The sequence below is a fragment of the Gouania willdenowi genome, chromosome 16 (genome assembly GCF_900634775.1).
Source record: "Gouania willdenowi chromosome 16, fGouWil2.1, whole genome shotgun sequence".
Classification (NCBI taxonomy): domain Eukaryota; kingdom Metazoa; phylum Chordata; class Actinopteri; order Blenniiformes; family Gobiesocidae; genus Gouania; species Gouania willdenowi.
In genome coordinates this window covers 39,660,575-39,687,578 of record NC_041059.1, presented here as the reverse complement: position 1 = coordinate 39,687,578, position 27,004 = coordinate 39,660,575, and the positions used below count along the sequence as shown (strand labels likewise).

Genomic DNA, 27,004 nt, shown 5'->3' with positions numbered 1-27,004 from the left:
GTGGTGATAAAGCGCTATATAAAATCAAGTCCAAGTCCATTTAGTGGAGGAGGCTTGAGCACTCTGTATAATGGACATCACACTCTGTGGGAGTCCCACAGCCGACAGATTGAGCCATTAAGGGGCCAAGGCCACAGTGCCAAGCCAACCGGGTGCAGGTGGAAAACCGTGCCCTCCCCCTGTGACAGCAGGGCTGAATGCCCTGAATGCACAGTAACTGGTAAATCTCTTCCAGCCAGTGCATCACATGCCATTGTGGAGCCACCAGGACTCTCACCCTGCACACTGTGCGTTCCCTGCTGAGGCAAACAGATCCCCCTCTGCACGTTCATAACGGGCCCATAATTGTTTCACCACGTCCGGGTGTAACATCCATTCCCCGTACAGCGGTGTGCCCCTGGACAACAGGTTCGTGTCCGTGTTTAGGACTCCTGGGATGTGCGTCGCTCTCAGTGAGAGGAGGTGACCACAACTCTACAGGATCATTTTGCTTGCCAGCAAATGCAACTGACGGGAGCGCAACCAGCCCTGGGGGTTGATATACGCTACCGTTGTTGTATTGTCCATCCTCACTGAGTGCAGGGATAGTGCCAGGAAAAGTATTTCCTGTGCTGGGGACAAAATGCTCTTCTCCGTGTTTATCACGAAGCCCAGGCCCGGAATGTTCGTGTGTGCTCTGGCCTCTGCCTCCGACTGTGCCAAAAGCAGCCAATCGTCTAGATACGTGGCCAAGCAGATGCAAGGCTATAGCCGCTTCCGTGCACCGCACAAACACGTTCGAGCTTAAAGAAAAACCGAAAGGGAGCATGCTGTACTTGTAACATATCCCCCAGAAAGCGAATCTTAGATACTTTCTGTCTGGAGGATACATCGGGATGTGGAAATATGTGTCCTTCAGATGTAGATCCATTGATAGGGTGAATACTATCCCCCTCCCCGTTTGGGGACTAGGAAATACCTGGAGTAAAAACCACTCTGACAATGCGAGAGAGACGACAGAAACTGCCCCCTTGTTTAACAGAGAGAGGATTTACTTCTGTAAAACAAGGGCTGACTCTCCCTGAGCCCGTGAGTATATTATACTGGTGAAACAAGAAGGAAGAGCGGCAAACTGCAGCCTGTATCCTGTTGATATTGTCCCTAACACCCAGGGAGGGGCTGCGAGCGCAGCCCACCTCTCGCATCTGACGGAAAGGGCGGGCACCTGCTGCAGCCCGTCCGCGGTGCGGTGGCGCCCTCTCTCGGTGGAACAGTGCTCAAGCAATATCTGTTCACCCAGGGGGACAGTGTGATGATGGAGGCCTCGCTGTTCCTGACTCGGGGGGACTAAGGCCTTCCACCGGGGAGAAACAGCAGGTGCCATGACATTCTACTATTTATTTGAACACACTTTATTATTTTTAATACAACGTGTGCTTGTGGACATGAGAGAGGGGCAACAGCTGAACCCTCCTTTGAACCATGTCCGTCCTCCCGGCTGCCTCTGGTCCAGGTCGTGGTTGCGGGGTGATGGGGGTGCACACTTGAAGCAGAACAGGTGGAGCTGGAGAACAGGGAACTGCCAACTGCGTCACCGGAGGAGAGAGGCTGCTCTCTTCTTCTTCCTGGGCTGGGCATGCTGCCCGGGCTGTGCAGGTAAAGATGGAGCTGGGGTTTTACGAGGGGGACAGAGGCGGAGAGCCTTTTCATTCTTTTTTTTTGGCTTCACACCACCGTTGCATCGATCCCTCCGGGACTACGGGCATGTCCAGGAAATCGCACTTTTCCGCGTTCGACAGGTTTGGTAGGTCAAGCTACCGCATTAGTTCCTGCAGCACCATTGCCCCCGTCGCTCTCCCTGTGGCCTGGACCGCACATTGTGGACACGGAGATACAGGTCGGTGACAAGCGATATCTCCTCCCACCTGGCCGTGTCCTGAGTCAGCCCAAAATCCTCACAAAGTTCACCTGATAGGCTGTGAGCAGGGAGAAGACAGTGAGCGCTCTGGCCATGAGCGCCGCCGCCTTGTAAGCCTTCTCAGTCAGGGCTGACTGGAGACGGCGAGACTTGGATGGCAGGCTCGGCCTCCTGGCAGACACCTCTGACAGACTCAGGCTCTCCATCGCTTCACAGTCGAGGGATGAGGCACAGAGCACCGGGCTCCTGCTGCTGAAGGAGCAGGCCTTCCATGAATACGCTACCTCTTTGAGCAGCTCCGGGAAGAAGGAGAGAAGTTGCCTCGCCACACCCCTGGCCGTGGGATATATTTTCCCCTTGTAGCGGGACCTGGTGGTCTCAGCTATGACAGCGGGCCAGAGGATGGCCAGCCAGTGAGAGGGGAAGCTGGTGTGCTCTCCTCATCTCCATCCCGGGTGGCAACGGAGGCCACAGGCTGTGCAGCCCAGGCTGGAGTGATGAATATGTCGTCCTCCTCTTCATCCTCTGAAATGAGGAATCCAGAGGCGGCATCTTCCTCGTCCCCACAGTCCAGTTCAAGGACGTCTTCCTCATTCGGAGGGACAACAGACAGGACAAGCTGACAGCCCCAGCTTCATAGTCTCTGAGCCCTCATGTGTGAGGGGCTTTGGCCTCCATCCCTTGTGAGTAAGTGCGCAGGCAGGGAGTCGAGGCTGTTATCTAGCGCAAACAAGTGGCGACTAGCCGGTGTGCTAGGTGAGAAGAAAGCCAACCGACGCCCGACAGTCGTGGTGAGGCAATGAGGGCAGTGTTGGGCTGAGCAGTAACCGGTCTGGAAGCTCAATAGTCATGGTGTGGCGTTGAGCCTCAGCCGAGCCGTTAACTGGTGTGTTAACGATCGGGAACCCGACAGCCGTGGTGAGGCGCTGAGGACAGTTCTAGTCGAGTGCAGAGGGCAAGGTAAGCACTGGTCGGTCTGGTGTGACCAAAAGCAAAGGCATCCAACCAGTAGCGCTCGGCGACCTAGGCTAAGAAAGATCCGTCTGTGGACAGTTAAGTGACTAGTAATAATGGAATGTATAACAGTGAAAATTACAAGTCCAGAGGGACGTAAGATAATAATCTGTTGTTTATATCGTGCACCTGACTGTAAAATAGACATATTTAATGAGAAACTAACTAAAATGATAGAAGAAATTAAAAATAAGAGATTACTGATATGTGGAGACTTCAATATAAACATTTTAAATCCTTTAAAAAATACACTCATTGAAGACTTCACCAATTGCATGTACACAAATGGATTAAAACCTCTCATAACGCAACCAACTAGAATTAATAAACACAGCTCAACACTGATAGATAACATCTTCACAAACATACAAAACACAGATCTAAAGAGTGGTATATTAATAAATGACATTTCAGATCATTTACCAATATTTATGATACTAAACACAAAAGACAAGAAGAACCGTGAAAATCATAACACACAGACATACAGGAGACTGGAAGGAGAAAAACAACTAGAAAACTTTAAACAACAGATAAAAAGAGAGACGTGGGAAACTGTCTTCAAGGAAGAAGACGTGAACGTAGCATATGACACATTTACAGACACAATAACGACAATATACGATAAATGCTGCCCTTTGAAACACATAACAACTAAAAGTAAAATAAACAATGTACCATGGATTAATAAGAAAATAGCCAACGTATGCAAAAAGAAAAACATATTATATAAAAAATACATAACAGAAAAAACATTAAAAGCAGAACTACGTTACAAAAAATACAGAAACAAAGTTAATAATTTACTAAGAGAAAAAAAAAGAGAATATTATGAAAAACAATTAAAAGAGAATAAAAACAAAAACAAAAAGTTGTGGGAAATAATAAACAACATAACCATGCGCAAATGCAAAGAAAAAAATGCAGACCATTTTATAATAAACAATGTAAAAGAATACAATAAAAACATAATAGCACAAGAACTCAACAGTTTTTTCATAAATACTGGAAAAAACACAGAGAAAGGAATAAATAAACACCCAACACTTAAATGGAACCATTATGACAATGAGAAGAAAGACATTGATAAGTACCTTGTACTTGAAGAAGTAACAGAAGCAGAGGTGGAGAGAATAATCACTACCTGTACCTCAAAAAAATCCAGAGACGTTAATAATCTAACTATGAGTCTAATAAAAACCATAACAGTTGAAACAACCCCGCCATTAACACATACAAGTAATCTCTCATTCAAGAATGGGGTATTCCCAGAAAAAATGAAAATTGCAAAAATCAGACCGATTTACAAGGGTGGAGAAAAATGTAATTTCACTAATTATCGACCTATATCAATATTACCACAATTATCAAAAATTCTGGAAAAACTGTTCATGAACAGACTCGACAAATTTATAGAAGACAATAATATACTACATGAAGGACAATATGGATTTAGAAAAGGACGTTCAACAGCAATGGCTATAATTGACATCACGGAGAATATAAGAGAAGCATTAGAAAAAAAACTATTTGTATTCGGAATTTTTCTGGACCTAAAAAAAGCCTTTGACACAATTAATCACGATATTCTAGAAGAAAAACTTCAAAATTACGGAATAAAGTACAACGCCTTAAAATGGATTAAAGGCTATATGCCTCAAACTAACGTTGTTTGCAGATGACACAACCATTCTATGCACAGGCAAAGACATTAACACTCTAATAGAGTCAACAAATGAAGAACTATCAAAAATTCAAACTTGGTTAGATGTAAATAAACTAGCCCTAAACGTCAGTAAAACAAAATTCATTAATTTCGAAAAGAGAAATAAAATGGTAGATATAAGAATGAAACTAAACATGGAAATAATAGAAGAAGTAAAAGAATATAGGGCACTAGGAGTGTGGATGGACGACAAGCTGACCTGGAAAAAACATATACAAATAGTTAAAAACAAAGTTGCCAAAGCAGTTACATCCTATGGAAGCTTCAACAAATCCTACACACCAAATCACTTAAAACAATTTATTCTTCACTCATAGCATCACACTTAAACTACTGCTCAGAAATATGGGGTAATAACTACAAAACATATCTTGAACCACTATTTAAACAACAAAAAAAAGCTATAAGAATTTTACATAAAGTACCACACAACACACACACACGAATTATTTGAGAAGTCAAAATACCTAAAACTGCAAGAAATAATACACTACAACACACAAATACACGCATTTAGGGCTGCATCAAAAAAACTACCACATCGAATACAAAAACGTTTCACATACAATCAAAATCCCTATGAATTCAGACATAATAATGTGTTTAGACCAAACAGGGTCATATCAAACGTTGGCAAACATAGTACTGTGTATAGAGCCATGAACCTCTGGAACAGCCTTGACAAAGAGACACAACAGTCAGATAATCTGAAACAATTTAAGAACAAAACGAGGAGTACATTTTTACACACATACAGATCTCAAGTCAACTCTTCATTGAACGAACTTTACGTTTGGAGAGTTGGAGGAACGTAAACAATGACTGGAAAAGAAAGCCCGAGGAAATACGGAAGAAAAAAACTGTGAGGAGGAGTAACAACAGGAACAATGACTGCAGACGAGAACACATCACAAAAAAAAAAAAAAAAAAAAAAAAAGGGAAGAAACGAGGTTGGATGTAAAATTATCCGTGTTCAAATTAGGGGACGGATCTGGATAAGCATAATGCTTATTTCCGTCGCCCTTTCCGGCATGAAAAAGGATGTGATTTTGAATGTCAAATGAATTTCTGTGAATGCGACCATGTCGGAAATGAACTGAATAAATAAATAAATAAAATAAATAAGACGCAAGATATGCTCCGAGTGAGAAGAGGTGTTTGAATGATGTAGTACCGTCCGCCTGCACTGCTTATAGTAAGTGGGACTACCTGTGGCAGACGAATACGTTTTACCAGCCAATCAGGTTTGGCGTAAGTAGATTGTTGCTTCTGAGGTCTGCAGCAGGGGCGTGCATCCCAGGGTGAGACTTCGAGCAAAGTTTATGAAAGAGAATAAAAGGACACAAAATGATAAACAGGGACACCAATTTATTGTGGAAAAAACAAAATGCATGTTCTTTTTTTAACCTTCCAATTACCCTTGGGGTCACTACCAGTACGGTTCATACTCTGGTGCTCATTAATGTTGTCAGCAAATTTGAAAAGATTTATATGAAAACTATTCAAGATAAATTAATTGTAATGTAAAAGTTTGTCCTGATGGTGGCGCTAGAGAACAGGTCAGTGTTTCATTATCAAGGGATTTATTATGGATTCAACAAATAAACAAAGTGTCTGACACAAAAACATGATCAAACATTTTCTGAAAATCATTTTCTGGAGGCAAATATCCTTGGGGTCAGATTGACCCCAAGGGTTAAAATGTGTTATCGGATATAATGATAATAAGAGGGTTAAAATCAGGCCCCGAGATGACACTGAAATACCTATGTTGATGTTTTGGGACCATATTCATATATTTATATCACAAGTTTACACACTATTTTTCACCAGAAAACAGTTGTCTAAACCAGGGGTTCTCAACCTCGGGATCAGGACCCCATTTGGGGCCGCGAGAAACTAAAAATATTTCTAGAAGAATTTGAGCCCATTTTTGCTTATTTTTACCCTTTTTCTGCAACTTCACCAAACTTGCCATATTTTACCCTATTTTAATCACTTTTTCTTGCCATATTTTTGCTTCTTTTAATGCATTAGTACAGTGCCTGTTGGAAGTATGTATTTATATAGTGGGGGCTTTAGTAGAGTTGTCAATTATGGCCAAATGAGTCTGCTTACTTAATGACACAGTATCAGACCTGGCTGACAAAATCTTGCATTTTGTTGCAGATTAAACCACATTTGAAGAATGTTGTGATTCATTTTGGATTAAATTATTTAGCCAAGGAGGAGTCTGAGGCGTTAAAGCAGGATTTCACCCATCTGTTAAAATCTGTGAGCTGTTTACAGCCGAAAGTGTTCATCAGTGGCCTGATAACTCCAGTCCACAAAGGAGATCTGAAATTCTCAAGGATTTACTCTCTAAATAGATTTTTGTCTTCAGCTTGTGCTGCCCTTTCACTAAATTTTATAGAAAATGCTCAGCATTTTCACATTGAGTTGCCTTGTGTATGAAATGTGCTATACAAATAAATTTGGCTTGCCTTGCCTCAGATTTTTTGGGAACGTCGTTATCTTTTTAGAGCAGATGGACTGTGTCTAAACAAGGCTGGAGTGAAACTTTTCACATCCAACTTATTTTACTTCACCAGTAACACTGCTATCAGTCCTGATAAAGACAGAGGACAACATGTACCATTGAAGAACAAACAACAAGAAAAGAACATGGAGTTGATGAGCTTCCATCAAGAAATGAAAATCGCCAAAACGAAGAGGTCAACTCACCCCCCACATCTTTGGACTCACTTGCTTCACCCCAAAATTCACCGACTTCCACCTCATCCAGCTCCAGGAGGACTGAGATAATGCAGAATTTGAAATCTGATTGTAGAAGAGCTGAGCGTAAATGGAGATCAACAAAACTCCAAATTCATCTAGAACTGTACAAAAAAGTCTGCGTAAATTCAGTGATGGATTATTCAAAGCAAGGCAGCAATACTTTTCCAAAATCATTGCAAAAAATGTCAACAACTTGTTTTCTGTAATTGAAAAGCTCACAACCCCCCCAGATCAGAATTACTGTCAAATGGAAAATGCAATGAATTTGCTGCATAGTTCAATGAAAAAATACAATCAATAAGGTCAAACAACAGAACAAACCAGCAAAATAACAAGAAGCTTGAACAGCTTCAACCACTGAGGGATGAGTCAACTACAATTTAGAGTTTATTACAGTGAACCCAAAAACAATAGAGGAAACTGTTCAGCAGCTGAATCCATCAACGTGTTGCCTTGACACAATACCCTCAAACTTCTTTAAAACTGTTGTAAAGTCAATTGTCACTGATTTGTGTCAGATAATTATCTGCTCATTCCAATCAGGCACCGTACCAAAATCCCTGAAAGTAGCTGCTGTGAAACCTCTGTTAAAAAGAGAACACTGGATGCCTCTATACTGGCTAACTATAGACCAATCAGAACCTTCCATTCATAGCCAAGATCATTGAGAAGGTGGTCTTCAACCAACTGAGTCAATTCTTGACATTCAACAAAATATTTGATAAAGGCTTTCGTTCTCATCACAGCACAGAAACTGCTGTTATCAAAGTGATAAATGACATAAAGGTAGGACTAAATGGAAAAGTAATGCAATGGTTTAAGTTCTACTTGGAGGAGCGAAGTTATTTTGTAAGCATTGGAAACTTTGAATCTGACAGATTACCAATGTCCTGTGGGGTTCCTCAGGGATCTGTTCTTGGACCTCTTCTGTTTAGCCTTTATATGCTTCCTATAGGACAAATTTTACAGAACTGTAAGGTTGATTATCAGAGCTACGCAGATGACACATAACTATATCTATCACTGAACCCAGATGACTATGGTCCCATTGAGGTGTTGTGTGACTGCTTAGAAAAAGTAAACTGCTGGATGAGTGAAAACTTCCTTCAACTAAACCATGACAAGATGGAGGTGATTGTCTTTGGTAACAATGAAAAGAGGACTGCTGTCAGCAATTATCTTGAGTCTTGATCTTTAGAAGATAAAGACCAAGTCAAAAACCTTGGTGTTCTGATTGACTCAGATCTGACATTCAGCATCAGATCAAATCTATCACAAAAACATCTTCTACCACCTAAAGAACATCTCCAGAGTGAAAAGTTTAATGACTCAGAAAGATCAGGAGAAACTGGTCCATGCTTTTATCTCCAGCAGACTGGACTATTGTAATGGTCTTCATCAAACATCTACAGCTGGTTCAGAACGCTGCAGCTCAGGTCTGAACCAGAACAAAGAGGTCAGAACACATTAGTCCAGTTTTAAAGTCTTTACACTGGCTCCCAGTCAGCCTCAGAGGAGACTGTAAAGTTCTGCTGCTGGTTATAAATGTGTGAATGGGTTTGGTCCAGAATACATCAGTGAGATGTTAGTCAGGTATGAACCCAGCAGGTCTCTGAGATCTATGGACACAGGTCAGATAGTGGAGCCCAGAGCTCACAGTAAACATGGTGATGCTGCTTTTAGTTGTTATGCTGCAAAGAAGTGGAACAAACTGCAGCAGACTGAAGTCAGCATCACATGTGAACATTTTTAAATCAAAGTTAAAGGAACTTTTTTTCTACTGTGTATGATTGAGAGAGAGATTTATGGTCATGTTGATGATATAATGTGTTTGTTGATGATTTTAAATTATTTTACTGATTATTTTAAATGATGTTCTTATAGATTTTAGTTGCCTTGTGTATGAAATGCGCTGTACAAACAAATTTTTCTTGCTTGCCTTATGTGTTTGAAGGTTGGATGTACAAATAGGTGTACATACTCTGTAGTGTTATAAAGAGGTTTATTTGCTGGTGTAAAGTAAAATAGCGTGTGCAATTTCCCTGGTTTAATTCTATGGGACATGCGCATGATAAATGTGTTTGTTTTTTTTTTTTTACTCATTTCTATATTTTTTTGTTTAGTGAATTTTTCTGTAATGTATGTATTTTGGAGTCATTATGCATATTTTTGTATCTATTTTAGTGTAGTTTTGTGCCTTTTTGTTGTCATGTGTATTTTTTGTATAAATATTTAGTTTTGTGTATTTTGAGTCATTTTCATATTTTTGTTGTTGTTTGGTGTATTTGTGTTGTCATTTTGTGTGTTTTGGAGCCTTTCTTTATATTTCTGTGCATTTCTGTTGTCGTTTTGTGTACTTTTTGTATACTTTTTTGTTTTATTTTACTCATTTAGTACATTTTTATTATAAATACCTTCTGTGTATGGTGTGTGTGTGTGTGTGTGCGTGTGTGTGTGTGTGTGTGTTCGTGAAATGTTTGAGACGCTGATGACCAGAACTCCATAGACATTGTAGCGCCAATCAGAAAAGTAACAAAACTGCACAAAACAAAATGTAAAGCTCCAAACTACATGAGTGAGTAAGTAAATTAAAGTATTATCTACAATTCGGCTGTCTTTTTTTAAAGACTAAAATCATTGTTTACATTTGAACTGAGTGGTCAGAGCTTAACTTTCATGCACGGCACCACCGTGAATCTGCAGTTTTCCAAATGAAGTATTGAGTTCAACACCGACTCTAGTGAAACAGCGCGTTAGTGAGAAATTACACAGGCAGTTATATGGTTTATACAATGGGAAACGTGTCTGTAAAAGACTCACCAAATGATCTATTCAGAGAGCTCCGTGTTTGAGACGCTAACGATAGCATGACACAGGAGGAAGTGGAGTCTGTGACTCGCGATTTAAAGGAAGTTTGGGATCACAGTAACAATTTTAAATAACCATGAAATATTAACTTAGATAACTTTTAGCAGTACAATAAAATTTTTAATATTGGCCTTCTGTTTTAAACCCAAACAAACTGAGACACAGTGATGTCATGAACCCATAACCGGAAGTAGCGAGCTCAATATCTAGAGGGAGCTGTGATTTTAAAATTTAAATGAACGTTTTGCCACACCAAATTACTCCAAAATAACAGATGCACACACTCGCTGTCGTTGGAAGCTGACAAAGTTTCAGGTCAAACATACATATACAAGATATTCGCTCCACACACACACACACACACACACACAGAAAATTCTTGCTTTTATAGGTAGATTTTTGCTACATTACTCCGATTTTTGACACTTCTCCATCACATTTCAATGACTTTTCTGCAATTTTTTTTCCACTTTCAAGACATTTTCAGCACTTATAAACCATGTCCACCACTTTTCCACATTGTTACGGCAGAATTTACGGTTGACCTCATTTGAGACATGATTCATTGCTCTGGTTGAATGATGGAATCCAGGATAAGCATTGATGATTTAATAAAAAATGATTTTATTCTAAACTAAATAAAAGAATACAAAGTGGAAACAAAAATAGTGACCCCCTGGCCAGGCGATCCAAAGACAGAGTGACGAGACACAATATTAAAGCCACGTATATCTCCCCTTAGTTCCCCCCCCTCCCTCCTCCCCCCCCGAGAGATAGGGATAGAGACAGAGAGAAGGAGGGAGGGCAGGAGATTGAAAGAGAGACAGTTTTTACTCCTTGAGTCAAAACAGTTCGCTCCTCGTTATCTGGTTGCTATGGAAACGGAGGTGTGTGCGAACTATGTGTTTGTGTGTATGAATGAATGTGTATGGGGTGTGCTATGTGAGTGTGTGTGTCTGTCCTTGTGGTTGTTTTGAAACTTTGGACAGGCTGTTCTGACCCAGAGTGAAGACAAGTTAAAGTTGAAGACATGAGAAATCACACAATGAAAAGTTACACCCCAAGGCTTAAGGATCAAAATATATAAGTAATTATATTATTAAGCATAACTAATTATTCTGCCCCAACAACTTAATTTCACATTTGTTGATCCATTATTGTCATTTTTAACCTCTTTTCACTATATTTCACGATTATTTTTGCCAATTTAGCCACATTCACGATTTGCAATCGCCAATATTTGCCAGTTTAAACTAATTCTTCCTACTTTTTAAATTATATTACCTAAACCCTGCCCCCATTTCTGCCACTTTTTGTTTTTGGCCACTATAATTTGTAACTTTTAACCAATTTCTGTATTTTTATATTTGAGGATAACCGGAGGGTTAGAAAGTTCAAGTGTCCATAATTACAATTACAATTACAGTAACGTGAGCAGTTATAATCCATTTCGTTCACCTCTGCAAGTGTCTTCCTCAAACTCAACATGACAAAGTGCAGCTGTGTGGAGATTTAATGCAAAGAACCAAACCAACATTAAAAACAAGAAAATGCATTGCTGTCTAAAAAAGATTGCACTTCTTGTAGTGTTGACCTTTGACAGCATGTGCAGACAAAAAAAACAAGCAAAGACTCACAGCATTGAATGGTGGGAGGAGTCTAACAGCAGAGGCGGGGTCCAATGGAACGGGGACAAAGTGCTTCATGGCCAGCGGGGGTCGCATCAGGGCGGGGATCAGGTTACCTGTAGAACATCAGAACAGCCTACTGAGCATGAGCAGCACCAAGTGATCACATCCACACCCAAAGACTTTCTGCCAAGTTCATGGAGAAAAACGTAAGTCACGTGTTTGCACAGAAAATCCCCAAATCCCCAATTTGGACTGTTTCAATCTTTCTGAAAGTGTGGAGGACTGCAGTGAGTGTAAATTACAGTCTGACAACGTCTCTCAAAGACTCTATATATACTCTCTAATTAGGATTCCCAACTCTACGAGCAGCTGTTATAGTGGAAATGTTTCATATTCATCATTTATCATCACAGCTGATTAATGAGTGCTACAATAACGGGTCTAATGAGAAAAACTCACTCAAAGAGTACTGATATATTCTACTCAAGTAGAAATACTGTTAGTACAAGTACAAGTAAGTCGTACATAAAATACTCAAGAACAAGTAAAAAGTAGCTCAATTAAATATTAAAAGTTACTATAGTTACTTTCACCCCCAACGTTTATTGTTGGTAATGGTTCCCATACATACAGTAAACATCTCATGTATAAACTTATAAAGGAAGCGACACAATCTACCACAAATACATCTGTATAAAATAAAAGGTTTGTCAAAATTTACAAAATAACACCAATGAATTTAATTCAAAATAAATAAATTATCAGGCTCTAAGTATAGATAGAAATAATTATTCACTCAGTAACGGTTTGGTGTAGAAATGTAATAAATTACTTTACTTCTTTTAAAAACATACAGTACTTAAGTACAAGTAAAATAACTGATTTAGAAATATACAGTACTTAAAAGAGTACAAGTACCCATAAAAGCAATTCAGTTACAGTAACGTGAGAAACTTTCACCTTTGTCAATTACTACTGCTTTATACACACACACACACACACACACACACACACACACACACACACACACACACACAAGAGCAACTGTTTTCACAGTGTGATTGTTCATAATCATGATCAACATTCATGTCAGCATTAGAATAACAACGAATCAGAGCATTAACAAACAACGACAGTTTGTGTGTTTCTCTGTTACTTTTGTATATTTTTGAATTTGTATGGTTTTTTTTAAGAGTCATTTTGTGTATTATTTTGTTGCTCTGTGTGTGTTTTTGGAATCTTTTTGTCTTTTTGTGCTTTTGATATCCTTTTCTTGTCATTTTGTACATTTTCTATAATTTTGTATGTTTTGTGAGTCATTTTGTAGTTTTGTTTTGCATGCTTTTATTATCTTTTTGTGTTTTTGTTGCTATTTTGTATATTATTTTTACATGATTTTTTTTTACAGTCATGTATGTCCTATACTATGAATCTAGATTACCTCTTTAATCAGTGTGTGCTGGACTACAAACATCGCTGGAGCTTAATCACTATGACAATTAACGCTGCCCCGCCTCCTGACAAATCAGATATCTTAGAAATTGATAGAAGATCCTGGTTGGTGCAGATCTGACAGCTGAGTTTATAAAGAAGATTATTATTATAAATGTAATCCTTTCATTTACTGATGACATCCTATAGGAAAGATATAGATTTATATTTAATGGACTGATCTCCAGTCAGCTGATGAAACCTGTGTTGATTGTATGCACGGACGAGTGAAGTCATTAATTATGTCATTCATTCATTCATTCATTCATTCATTCATACGCTGACCACCTCAGCAGGAACATGCACAATGTGTTCTCATCCCAGTGTGTGATAGATCTACTTGAATGGAAACACGTGTGTGCTGTAATAAAGTTTAAACGCGGAGCGCTGTCTGTTTATCATCCAGTGGATTAATAAAATAAAAAATCTTTGCCTGAGTTCTCTAATTCCTGTCTTTTCTGTAACAACAGGGTTGTTTGTCTTTGGTCTGAATTATGGATTTTAATTACTCATCATTTTAAACTTCACCAACCTGATTGGTACCAAGTTATGAAGTGGATCAGATCTGAGCGAGTATAAAAGCTCTGCCTCCTGCATTAATTCACTGTTGCTCTTCACTGTCATCATGGATTTATATTAACTATATTTGTTGAACTGTTCCTCCGTTCATTGTGAAGACACTCAGTCTGACAGATCTCTCCATTGATTGGTCAGACGCTGCAATCTCCACCCCTTTCATGTGCACGCACACGTACCAAGAGTGAAATCACTTGTCTTAAATTAGCGTGTTGTGATCGATGTTCGTAGTCCAGCTCATATCTGAAAATGAATGATTGGTTAGTTCAAGCCAGCTAACGTAGATTAATCCAATCTACAGTAGATTATTAGTATAGGCCCTTTGTGTATTGTTTTTGTTTTTGTATTTTTTCAGCCATTGTTTTTGTTTTGCGTGCTTTTGTTTAGTTTATGCTAATATTTTGTCTATTTTTTGTAATTTTGTGTGTTATTTGAGTTATTTAGTGCATTTTGGATGCTGCTTTGTGCTTTTTTGTTGATATTTTCTGGTCCTGTTCGACAAAGCTTGATAAGTATATCTGGGATATCTCTCTGTTAGTGGGCTTCCAGCAAAATGTGTGTATTTTTCTGCCACTGTTGTGTCTTTGTTTATTTGGTTTGTGTTAACTCTCGTCTGTGTTTCAGGGATTCCTGTTTGTGGCTCCACCCCTCAGTGATGTCTGTGTGCTTGGCTGGTGAATGATTAGCTCCCTCGTGTTTTCACCCAGGTGTGGCCCATTCCCAATCAGGCCTCCTCCACTATTTAGCTGAGTGTCTGGACACAGTATGGCTGCGGGATCATTGTGTGTTTGTATGTTGTCTCTCCTCCTCGTGTCCTGCTGCGTTTTGTTCCCTGTACCTCCTTCCACGTTGGATTTAAGTTACTTTTGTTTGGGTTAATAAACATGGACTTTTTCCAAGAACGCTATTCCTGCATCCTGCCTCCATCTTTCCCTGCATTTGGGTCCATACCCACAACTAACCATGACAGCCACTTTGTCTAATTTTGTCTTTTTTATGTGTGTTTTGTTTTTTTCTTTTCTTTTTGGGCCTCATACAATTAGATTATAATGAGGAATATTTGTCTTTAGGTTACAGGTTTGATCAGAATTTGTTGATTTGATAAATCAATGAAAAGTTAGGATTCTGTCAGTGAGTATTATGTCTGTTGTCCATTTGTCATTTTGCAGATGTTTATCTCCTAGGAACACATGTTTTCCTCCTGAATTTGTCGCCACAAACAGCGGACGTGGAACCTTACGACACATCTCTAGGAAAACAAGAGTAAATACATCACTTCTATGGTCACATGAGCCAGCCCAGTGCCTTTTAAGCACCAATTGGAAACAGCACAAGGATGATTTCAACACAGTGGGGGAAAAAAGAGGAGGAAAAGTGTAACAGTGCTCCAGAACATTAGGAATTAAAGCAGCGCTAATGAGAAGCAGAGGGAGTTCTTTTTCTCTTTCTGTTGCTGCACATTAAAGAACAACGGAGCTCAAGGCCAAAACACGCTTTGCCACGTTTGGGTCCCCAGGCAGCGGTTTGCGCTAAACACAGAGCTAACGTCATCTGAAGCAGAGCAGAGAGGAGGAAAAGCACAGGGCGGGACTTTTTCTGTCTTCTCTCTCCAGTCAGAGAGAACAAGGACATCTGTTTCTCATGTGGGTACAGGACGGATATCAGAACTCCTTTACAGTAGGTACCGACCGTATTCCTTCAGTACTACCTGGCAGGGTTGGGGTCAATCACATTACATTTTTAGTTACCCATGTTCAAATGCAATTCAGTTGACCAGCAATTTTTCCATTTCCATTTAAATTACAATTGTTTTTTGTCCTCAGAATACTGTTGTGTTCAAGACCACACTATCTGAGACCAAGACTTGCCCGAGACCAGAATGCACCGAGACCAAGACAAGACCAAGACTTCCGGGAGCCGAGACCGAGTCAAGACCAAGACCATAAACATTTTTTTTTCAATTTAAATAAATATATAAATAAATAAAATTATGACAAGGTTCAACAGTTAAATAACATTCTCTCTTTAATTTTAGTTTATTTTAAATACATTTGACGGACAAAAAATGTGCCTGCAAAAAATTAACTAAAATATTAAAACTACTACTGCTACTGATAAATTCACAATTATTCTACATATTTGAAAACAAGATTTTTATATCAGCTGAATGTACAGCAAGTGTTTAAAAGCATTTCTGCCAAGAAATAATGATTCTCGATTCTGATTCTTTGAGTTTTGCAGGTCAACAGGTCACAGATTTCACAAGATAATTTTTTCATTGAAAAAGCCTTTACACAGGTTATTTTTATTAATTCACTAAGTTGATATAGTTTAATTTGGTTGCTGTAATATAACTAGGATATTCAATTAACAAAGGTTTCCAACTGTAACTGTAAAAGTGAAACTTTCTGAAATAAAACTACAAACAAGTTGTCATCAGTGTAAAAAACATAGATCTACAGGTAGATGTGAAACTAAATAAAACAAACCCTGGAACAGTCATGTGACAAATTAATCAATAGTTCTTGTTGAGAATTATTATTATTATTCTGGATACAGTGGAAACAGAAACTATAAATAATAATTATATTATGAACCTGTTTATATTGTTGGGAACATATTATAGACATAAATGTAATTGGAGTCTAAAGACAGAAAAAACACCACTTTAAAAAGAAAATAGACTAATATAAAACATCTTTACAGTTATTTGAGTCATTCTATGCTAGTGCAACCTACGGCGATGACGCGCTGGTGACAACATAATCCAAGATGGCGGCGGCCTGGACTACAGCTGATACTGTTTAATAAGAGCCTTAAAAGACATGAATATAATGAATAGAGTGGATGGACAGAGACATAAACATGCAGACTTTCACACAGACACACATAGACTTATTAAACACACACGGACCTCAGTAAATGGAACAGGCTTCACCGGCCAGCAGGCACTAGGACCCAGAGGCGGAGTAAATGCATCTCTATACTGATGTACAGGCTGTAAAATCATCAGTTTATCATTTTATCAGTTATTAGAGCTACTGTCTTTACCAGGGAGATAATATTTATTACTGGTGATTGTTTTCTGGAGTTTTACTGGGATTTTTACCAGTGATTAGTTTCTATCTCCCTCGCACTCCTCGGTCCTAACTGAAACCGTAGCCACGCACGCACACACACACACACACACACACACACACACACACACACACACACACACACACATTAAGGAAGGTTGTGGTCATTATACAGGGTGGATTAAAGAATGAATAAAGGATTGTTTTATCCCGTTCTTCTCCGTGTTATTATCACATTATAAAAAAGTTTAAAAATAGCAGGAATTAGTGCTGGTCTCGAACGGTCTTGAGGGAAAATCCCGAGTCGAGACAAGACCGAGTCAAAATGCTTCAGAGACCTTTAAAATTTGTTTCATGTTTCATGTGTCATGTTTCCCGTGTCACGCAGGCGCGAAAGCCAATCAAAGTCTTTGTCGTCAATGACGTCAGACCGTAAACAAGGACACTGGTCTTTTCACCATTTTAGCATGGAGGAGAAAATAATCATGGCCACCCGGAGCTCTACAACACGGCCAGTTTTTTTTACCGGGACCGGACCAAGAAGGATTTGGCGCAGCTCCTGCAGGAAACGGTAGCTGAGTTTTTTATTACAGATTTGTCAACAAAGTATAATTGCGTTTTGAACGTGTTTCCATTGAACATTGTTTTTACGCTCCTTATAACATCCTACATTCCGTTGTTGTTACTTGTCTCATGTGGCAGTAATAATTTTAGTCTAATGTTAAGAAATGTCCCGGTGTCCTCTTCTGTCCACACGTACCGCGTCATGTTTACTCGGAGAGGAGTTGTCATGTGACCAGGTATGTCACTTTCTGCGATGTTCATTAGCGGAAAAAGTGTTTCCATAGCGCTTCTGCGACACATTTGAAAATTTGCACTGTGTCCGGTGTGAACGCAGCATAAGTAAAAAAAACCATGCAGCGGCGCTGTTTTTGGCTGCGTACTGTTCTGCCAGTGAACTCAAAGAGGAACTAAACGCCTGCTTTCTGCTGACGTGCCACTAGGGGGGAAAATTTTAAAAAATGCCTTGATTTATGGGCAAAGCCAGAGAAGCAGAAAAGACACGCCCACTCTGGCAGCACACACGCAGAGACAGACGGGAATATGCATACAATATGTGTACATACACATTTAAATGAGTTCTTCCAAATTAAATGATTCAGAATTAAAGTGTTCTGCTTCATGTTTACATGGAAATAGTAATTTCAAATTGAGGTTTACATGGAAAACCCGTTTATTTGGGTTTTTTTTATTCCACTTTAGGTCTGGGGGCTAGGAAGGGTTCTGATTGGACAGGGGGAGAATGTGACGTATTCACGTTTATTGGGAAAAACACACAACAAACCCTTTTTTCGGCTACAACATATAGAAGACTATATTATGAGAACTGTTTTCACTTTTATTTTAATTGTAGTTTTGAAGCAACAGCTCAATATTAACACACGGTTTCACTTTGCTCTGCGGAGCAGCAGGAGATAGAGCAGCAGAAAAGCAAAATAGAAGTTCATACTTTGGTCAATCAAAGCCAGCGGTTAATACAACAGCTGTTCTACCTCCACTACACAGGAAAATGAGTGAAAAATAACTTTATAATGAAGCTCTGGTGCTTCATGCCTCAATGAAGCCTGTTCTGTTTGCAGACGTCCATGTGTGTGTAATAAGTCAGCGTGAATGTCTGCAAGTTTATGCCTTCTGTCCATCCAATCATTCTATCCATGTCTTCTAAGGCTCTTAATAAATAAAAAGTCTCGGCTCTAGTCCGGGCAGCCATCTTGGACTATGTCGTCACCAGTGACGTGCCGCGACCCCTAGGGTAGGGTAGGCAGGACGAACTTACGTATAACATTTAATATAGCGCGTTTAATTCCAAAGGCAGCGTAGAAAGCTGTCTTTGGAAGTAAATGGTTGTCATCTTGGGGAACTGACTGCACATGTACAAACACATAAAAACACTATGGGAACAGAGGCAGAGCAACAACATACCTTTCAGAAGGGGTGTGGCCTCATCCTGCCTTACAGAGGTTAGGAAATAGCGATGTTCAGTAATTTGGGCTATGAAAAGCTCAAAATGGTGACCCTTTCAAACCTATAGGTATTGTAGGCTATCGGAAATTGAAAAATAAATCATTTATAATTTTATTATAATTAAAACAAATAATCAAAATATCAATGCACCCTTGGGTAGGCACTGCCTACCTTGCCGGGACTGACTGCACGTCACTGGTCGTCACCACCGCGTCATCGCGGCAAGTCGCATGCGCAGAATGACCGAAATTAACTTAAAGCGGAATTAATTGTTTACAAGAAAGAGAAATTATTTAATTTGGAATTAAAATCTGAATAAACCAGCCTTCTAATTCGGATTTAAATTTAATTTGGAATTAAATTTGCATTAGGATTTAAGTGTTTACAAGGTCAGTTTAAAGAGGATTGAACTTTTATTCTGAATTAAAGAAGAATTAAAGCTCCCATGTAAACGTGGCCAATGTGCCCCCCAGTCTAACATATTTCTGCTGTGCTCACTCAGAGTTGCAGCAAAACAATGGCTGATTTTTATTTTAGAGTTCACACTTGAATATGTGAATGTGTGGTGGAGTGAGGAGATATCACTGGGAACAAACCAGAACAAACATGGAGTCAAACCAATCACTGGAGAAGAAACACAAAAAACAAAACCACTCCACTCTGTCTACATCTTCAGGAAGCGATTCTCTGTCAAAACACAAAAACTTTATTCATTTTTTTTTTTTAAATCAATAGAAAAATAGGTTTAAGTAACAATGTCTGTTCAGTTTGTCTGTGCAGATTGAAGCCTAACACGCACGCACGCACACACACACACACACACACACTGTGGTGAACCACAAACCTCTGATTACTAATCACATCCTTTAAATTAAAAGCTTTGATGATCAAAGTAACAAAAGTCTTCCACAGAGAGTAAACACTCTCCTTAGTGCGACCGCACACACACATTCCTCCGACGCGTCCGGACTCACACACACATTCCAGTCGTCAGCAGCAGAGGGTGAAGTGACCTTTGACCCCTGAGCCCAGAATGCTGCGCTGCCATCAATGAACACAGGCGTGGGGGGGAGTAGGGGAGGGGGAGGGGGAGGACAAAACGCCTTCCCACAGCTCGGCTGTCAAACGCTAAAGTTTAGCTTACGGTGACGGAGAGAAAACGTGAGGAGGTCTGACTTTACACTTTAAACAAATCATTTTTAGGTAAACTTATTATCTATTAAATGTAGGACAAGTCTACATTCTCCCACATTTACCAGTTGTAAAGTTATGCATGCTAAAAAAAAATAAACAGCAACTTCTTGCAACATTTAAAAACAAATTATGTTTAAAAAACGTATGAGAATATTTCTTTGTTACTTTTTTACCAGATTTAAAGCAATATTTGTGAAATATTTTATGTTGTTTTCTCATAAAAATATGTCAATGTTAAACATAAATGTTAAATATAAAATCAAATTCTAAATATTAAATCCAAATCTTAATGTTAACATTTATATTTAACATTTAAGATTTACATTTAAGATTTACATTTAACAATTAGATTTAACAATTAGATTTAAATGTAACATTTAGATTTAACATTTAGATTTAACATTTACATTTAAATTTAACATTTACATATAGATTTAAATGTAACATTTACATATAGATTTAAATGTAACATTTACATTTAAATGTAACATTTACAGTTAGAGTAAACATTTAGATTTAAATGTAACATTTACATTTAGAGTTAACATTTAGATTTAACATTTAGATTTAGATATAATATTTACATTTAGATTTAATATTTAACATTTACATTTAGATTTAACGATTAGATTTAACATTTAGATTTAGATATAATATTTACATTTAGATTTACTATTTAACATTTACATTTAGAGTTAACATTTAGATTTACTATTTAACATTTACATTTAGAGTTAACATTTAGATTTACTATTTAACATTTACATTTAGAGTTAACATTTAGATTTAACAGTTAGAGTTAACATTTATTTTTACATTTTAACATTTAGATTGAATATTTAACGTTTAGATTTAGATTTAACATTGATATGATATTTTTACGAGAAAAAGATATCACAAATTTCACAAATTTTGCTGTAAATGGTAAAAGTTATTCACATAAGTTTTTTAAACTGATTAAATTCTTACATGCTTGTTCTGCGAAAATATCTGGTCCGGACCATCCAGCCGGATTTTACAAACTCATTAAAATGTCCGTGTTTCCCAGGGACCCTGAACGCATCTAATTTACACACAATTTGCCTTCGTAAACAGATGACAGAGAGACGGTGTCACGTACTGAGTTCACATCATACTGAGATTGTACATGAGTTTTTGCTAAAAAAAAAAAAATCATTTTTGTTATTTTTGTTTTCAAAGTGAACGAACATGTGTTTTATTGTTTATTGGGTTATGTTAGGGTTATAATCTCAGCACGGAGGTAAACTCAGACCGTGACAACAGAAATGTGGATTCTCGCACAAAATCTGACCCAATATGACAGAATTTTATGGGACAATATCTCACCTTTCCCCCATATTTTTCATTGTAAAACAGGTGGGCTAATGTTAGCTTTAGCACGTTTAGCAAATGACTGAACGTCAAATCTCACAATTATGTATATGTGTATTATTATGAAATGAATGACAATAGTGAACTCCATTAAATGTATTTAGCATGTATGACTTCAGTTTAACAGCCTGTAATAAAATGTACATTTCAGTCTCACGGTGGCCTGTTTTTAAGCGCAGCTAACTAGCATGATAGCATGACTGTGCATCACACAGCATGTAAACTGGGATGTAGAGCGTTGTCTTTGAGGTTGTGTTTTAATGCTGCTCTCTCTCCTCCTCCACCCATGGGGGGGTTATATTTGTAAATAATCAGATTTTAATATTCAAACTTTTACAATTATTAAATATGTGCATAATATTAAAATACAATAATAATATCAAAGCAGTAACACTTAACAGTTAATTTGAAATGTATTTTAAAAATGTAAATAAAATCAATAGAAGTATTTCAAAAATAAAGTTTGTAAAATATACAGTAAAAATGTAGCATTTGCAGTTTGTTTATCTCAGATCATGTCACAGTTCAAACCCACAGAAGCTCCAAACACAGCTGCTCACTTCATAAAGACTCACAGGTTAAAGAGTCGAGTCTTGACACACTAATGACTAAGAATGCATACTGAGAGCCAGTATTTTTTGATACCACCAAAAACCTAATGTAGCACTTCAAAGGTAAGCACGGAATAAAGCTGAAAAACAGCTGTGTTTTTGACTGCTTAAGCTGAGCGGCTAACGTTAGCGCTACGTCTGCGGTGCAACCTCCCAGCTCAATCTCCGCCAACAGAAAGTCATTGTAGAAGTACGTGTTTAAGTCTATAGTTATTAACTTTGCTTTGTTATTATGTGATGTCTCTAAATGTAAATAACGTCGAGGACAACTAAATGAGTATAGGATAATAGAATCATATCATGCTGATACATCTACTGTCACCAACAATCCGTAAAATAAATAAAGTGATGTAAGCCTACTGAATAATCAACTTACCACTCACATACTGACTTTTGATAATGTTTTATTCAATTAATACATAAAACATTCTTGTATTCCTGCTTAGTACAGTCTAGCAATATGTAGTATGCTGTGTTAATGTTATCCTTCACAACAATAACTCAAACAATGTACAGTAATCTTATAAGCTTGTGACAATATACGCTTGATGAGGAATATGGCTATAAGCTTTTACCATGTTGTTTGTATGGTTGAAAATGCAACTGTGATAAAAAAATAAAAAATTGTAATTCATAAACAGGTACATGCACGTGGTTGTGTGTGCTGGGTATGAAAATGGTGTACTTGAACTTTTACTGTAACTTTCTAAATGTGATGTAATTTGTGAGATGCAGTTGTTGTTGGTTGAGTTCCCAATAGTAATAGAAATGTGAATATATGAATACTGAGAATATGAATACAGTGCTAGGCTCACATAAGCTTCCTTGCTTCAGCCTTCTCCTTTTGAGCTTCCATTACTGTGTAATGATGTGATTACTGTAAGTAAATGAATGTAAACAGCTCAAATAAACTAAACTAATTAAGCAGTAGCCCCGACAGGTCCGCTAAACCCATTTACCATCGCCAAACAAGGGCAAATGAACATGACGGCAGAAAACACAGGAATATCACAGGATCACTAATAGGTTCATTGGCCACATTTACATGGGAGCTTTAATGCCTTGTAAACACTTAATTCCTAATGCAAATTTAAATCCAGATTAAATTGAAATCTGAATTAGAAGGCTGGTTTATTCCATTTTTAATTCTGAATGAAATAACTCCTCTTTCTTATAAACACTCAATTCCGCCTTAAGTTAATTCCGGTCGCTCAGCGCGACTTGTTGGGATGACGCACTGGTGACGACATAATCCAGGAACCGAGACTATTTAAGAAGAGCCTTAGAAGACATGGATATAATGAAGAGTGGACATTTACACGGACTTATCACACACACACACACACACACACACAGACGTCAGCAAACAGAACAGTAGTACATCGACTCCAGGCCCAACACTTCGAGCAATCCGCCATTTTTATTTCTCGCTTTTATTTTGTAGTCCAAGCTCCAGGATGCAGAAGTTACGAGAGGATAAGTCAAAATGTTGGGTTGTTGGATGTAGTAACCCACACGCTTCATTACAACGTCTCCCAGCATCAGAACCTTTTCAAAGTGTCTGGTTGAGTTTTATTTTTTATAGAAATGTACCACATCTGTGGGTAAGGTCATTTTTATGTAAAGAAGGATTTACAGAAAGACTTTGTCTGATTGAGGGTTCAATTCCTTCTATCTTTGGAGACGATGAACAGAGCACTTCGGTAAGCTGTAAATAACGCTAAAAAGTGTGATGATAAGACGTCCCTGTCATTGTTTTGTTAGCATTAGCAGTTGCACCGTCTTTATATGTTAGCGCTGTGTGCTCGTTTTAGATCCTTGATGATATGGCCTACGTGATTTAATTTAAGTCTAAAGTTTTCATTAGTCATTTCATTTTGCCGTTTTTGTCTTTGAAAAGACTGTATTAAAATGCATTTTGTGACATTCGCTTGGCGCTAGCGTTAGCTCGGTGCTTGTGTTAGCTCACTTGTTAGGGTTCTGCAGGTTCATCATCTTCATTTTCATCTCACTCCGCTGGGTCAGACTCTGGCTGGAACATGTAAGACTGGATGGACAAGTCTAACGTTGTTGACATTGTGTAAATAACGTGTGAATAAACTTTTCCTGCGCCGCTACATAGCCATATCTCTTCTATCAAACTACAAAAATGGCAGAGCAGGGTGGAGTTGAACCTAGAGAGGGGGCGGGGTATGAAGTGTCTCATTTGCATTTAAAGAGACCGCACCAAAACGAGTTGCTCTTAGAAGCACATCAGAAAAGGGGTAGAAAAGGGGTGGAGCTATAATAATGAGGGATTCAGACCCAAGCAGTGCAGTTCTGCTTTATATAGACCATAACTGTATGATTTATATCTAAAAAGGAAGGATTTAAAACCATGATATGTCCCCTTTAATGAAGGCATGAAGCACCAGAGCTTCACTAATGATGATCATTATAAAGTTATTTTTCACTCATTGTCCTGTGTACTGGAGGTAGAACAGCTGTTGTATTAACCGCTGGCTTTGATTGACCAAAGTATGGACTTCTATCTTGCTTCTCTGCTGCTTTATCTCCTGCTGCTCCGCAGAGCAAAGTGAAACCGTTTGTTATTGTCGACCTGCTGCTTCACAACTATACAATAAAAATAAAAGAGAAAACAGTTTTCATGTAGTCGTAATCATTACGTTCTCTGTCTGTCCAATCAGAACCCTTCCCAACACCCAGACCTATAAGCTGAATTAACTGGTTTTCCATGTAAACCTCAATTCAGAATAACCGTGGCCACTGTGAAGGATCTACAGCCAGATGTGATGATGACTGGGGTTGAGGCTCAGGACGATGATGTAAGTCAGACATCTTTTTGTGATCTTACGCTGTGTTGCAGCAAAAAGCAATAAACGCGACAACAAAAACATGTTATGACTTTGTATTTCAGCATCTGAAACCAGCATCTGCACTTGTAGAAGAAGAAAGACAACTCCAAAGACTATCTCTACTGACCATGAGCCTGTCTACTGGTGGGGTAGGACAGACACACTCCCCCTACTCTCACAGCTGTCCTCCAGCGACCTCTGTGTCCAGGCTTCTTCAACGTAGAAAGTAATCATGTTGGAGCACCTCCTCTACATTGTTTACATATATGTTTATTTGTTAGGTTGAAGCCAAAGACTTAGTTCATCATTTCTATGTTGTTACCTCTGCCAAGAGTGAAGCAGGAGCGAATAGCGGTAAGTTTATGTTTTACCCTCTGTTTATCTGTCAATCTGTCTGTCAGTCTGTTAGTCTGTCAGTTAGCAAGAACTTCAAAAATTATGAAGAGATTTGGATGAAATTTTCAGGAAAATTGATAAATGGGACGAGGAACAGGTGATTTTGGTGACGTTCTGGCTACCAAAGGAAATATATATATCCCATTAATTTTCCCATACACACTGTGGAACTTGTGATGATGTCATAGGTTCTCTCAGAGTCACCAGCTCAATGTTGACAGGTAGTCAGGTAACAGCTCAATGTTGACAGATAGTCATGGTAATGCAACTCAATGTTGACAGATAGTCATGGTTTACCGTGTTTCCATGAGCGGAGTGTGTTGGCTGAGCTTGAGCTGCTTGGCGGAGGTCTGCGCTCTCTGAGTGCTTTTCTAGTTTTGAATCTAATGTTTTGTTTTATTTCTAAAAAGCACTTTGGTTTCTGTTGAAGTATTGCATTCCTTTAAAGGCACTTTATCGCGTCACTGTATGCATGGTGTGCTGCTACTTTGTTTGGCAGTACTGTGCACTACAAAAATAGTTGACTGACTAAAGGTTGAAAAGGCAGGTGTTGAGAAAAGTCTTCCCTGATGTGAGATGTTACATTACATTGTTTGTGTTACCCCCTCTTGTGGGAATAAAAGTCATGGTTAAAAAAATGAATAAATATATATATACATCCATACCACCCGGATCTACAGCACAGACATTGGGATGTCATTCGGACTAGAGAAATGTGGTTGGATGGTGACTAAGAGAGGGAAGGTAGTCCACACAGAAGGGGTCTCACTCCCAGAAGGAACAATAGCCGACATTGCGGACAGTTACTAGTACCTCAGAATCCCACAAGCAAATGGCAACCTTGAAGAGGTGACAAGAAAAGCGGCTACAGCCAAATACCTCCAACGAGTAAGGCATGTCCTAAGAAGCCAGCTCAATGGCAAGAACAAGTCCTGGGCAATAAACAGCTACGCCCTTCCAGTAATCAGATACCCTGCAGGAATAATAAGCTGGCCAAAGGATGAGATACAGACCACAGATGTTAAGACACAAAAGCTCCTAACCATGCACGGAGGGTTCCACCCCAAATCCAGCACCCTGAGACCGTACGCTAGCCGTAAGGAAGGAGGCCGAGGACTAGTGAGTGTGAGAGCCACTATCCAGGATGAAACATCCAAGATCCATAAGTACATCAAGGACAAGGCTCCAACAGATGACGTGCTCAGTGAATGTCTCAGACAATGGAGAACAGAAGATGAGGTGCTGGAAGTTCCGTCAATTTTGCTCTTTTGTGAAGAATTAGTCAATGCGAAAATGTCATTTTTAAACATTAGTTTTTCACTGATGGAGCAAATTAATCATTGTTCATGCTGTTCAGGCCCATTATGTGTATCTTTGTCTTAATAATTTAATTTTTACTAAACGCTAACAGCTGCTGTCTTGTTTTGATTATGATAATTGCCTGGCCCGGAACAAATTCTGTGCTTCAACTGT

General features: G+C 38.8%; 2 protein-coding genes across 2 annotated transcripts in view; one reads left to right on the top strand and one right to left on the bottom strand.

The window, feature by feature from the left end:
* LOC114477622 (NACHT, LRR and PYD domains-containing protein 3-like) overlaps positions 1-27,004 on the top strand; it is a 425,926-nt gene that overhangs the window by 224,378 nt on the left and 174,544 nt on the right. The gene's annotated exons all lie outside the window — the stretch shown is intronic.
* Positions 1-27,004, bottom strand: part of znf385d (zinc finger protein 385D) — a 117,423-nt gene that overhangs the window by 86,429 nt on the left and 3,990 nt on the right. Inside the window, exon 2 of the mRNA XM_028470052.1 lies at positions 11,921-12,027. Within this exon, the coding sequence (XP_028325853.1) occupies positions 11,921-12,027 (107 nt within the window). The remainder of the gene's footprint in view (positions 1-11,920; positions 12,028-27,004) is intronic.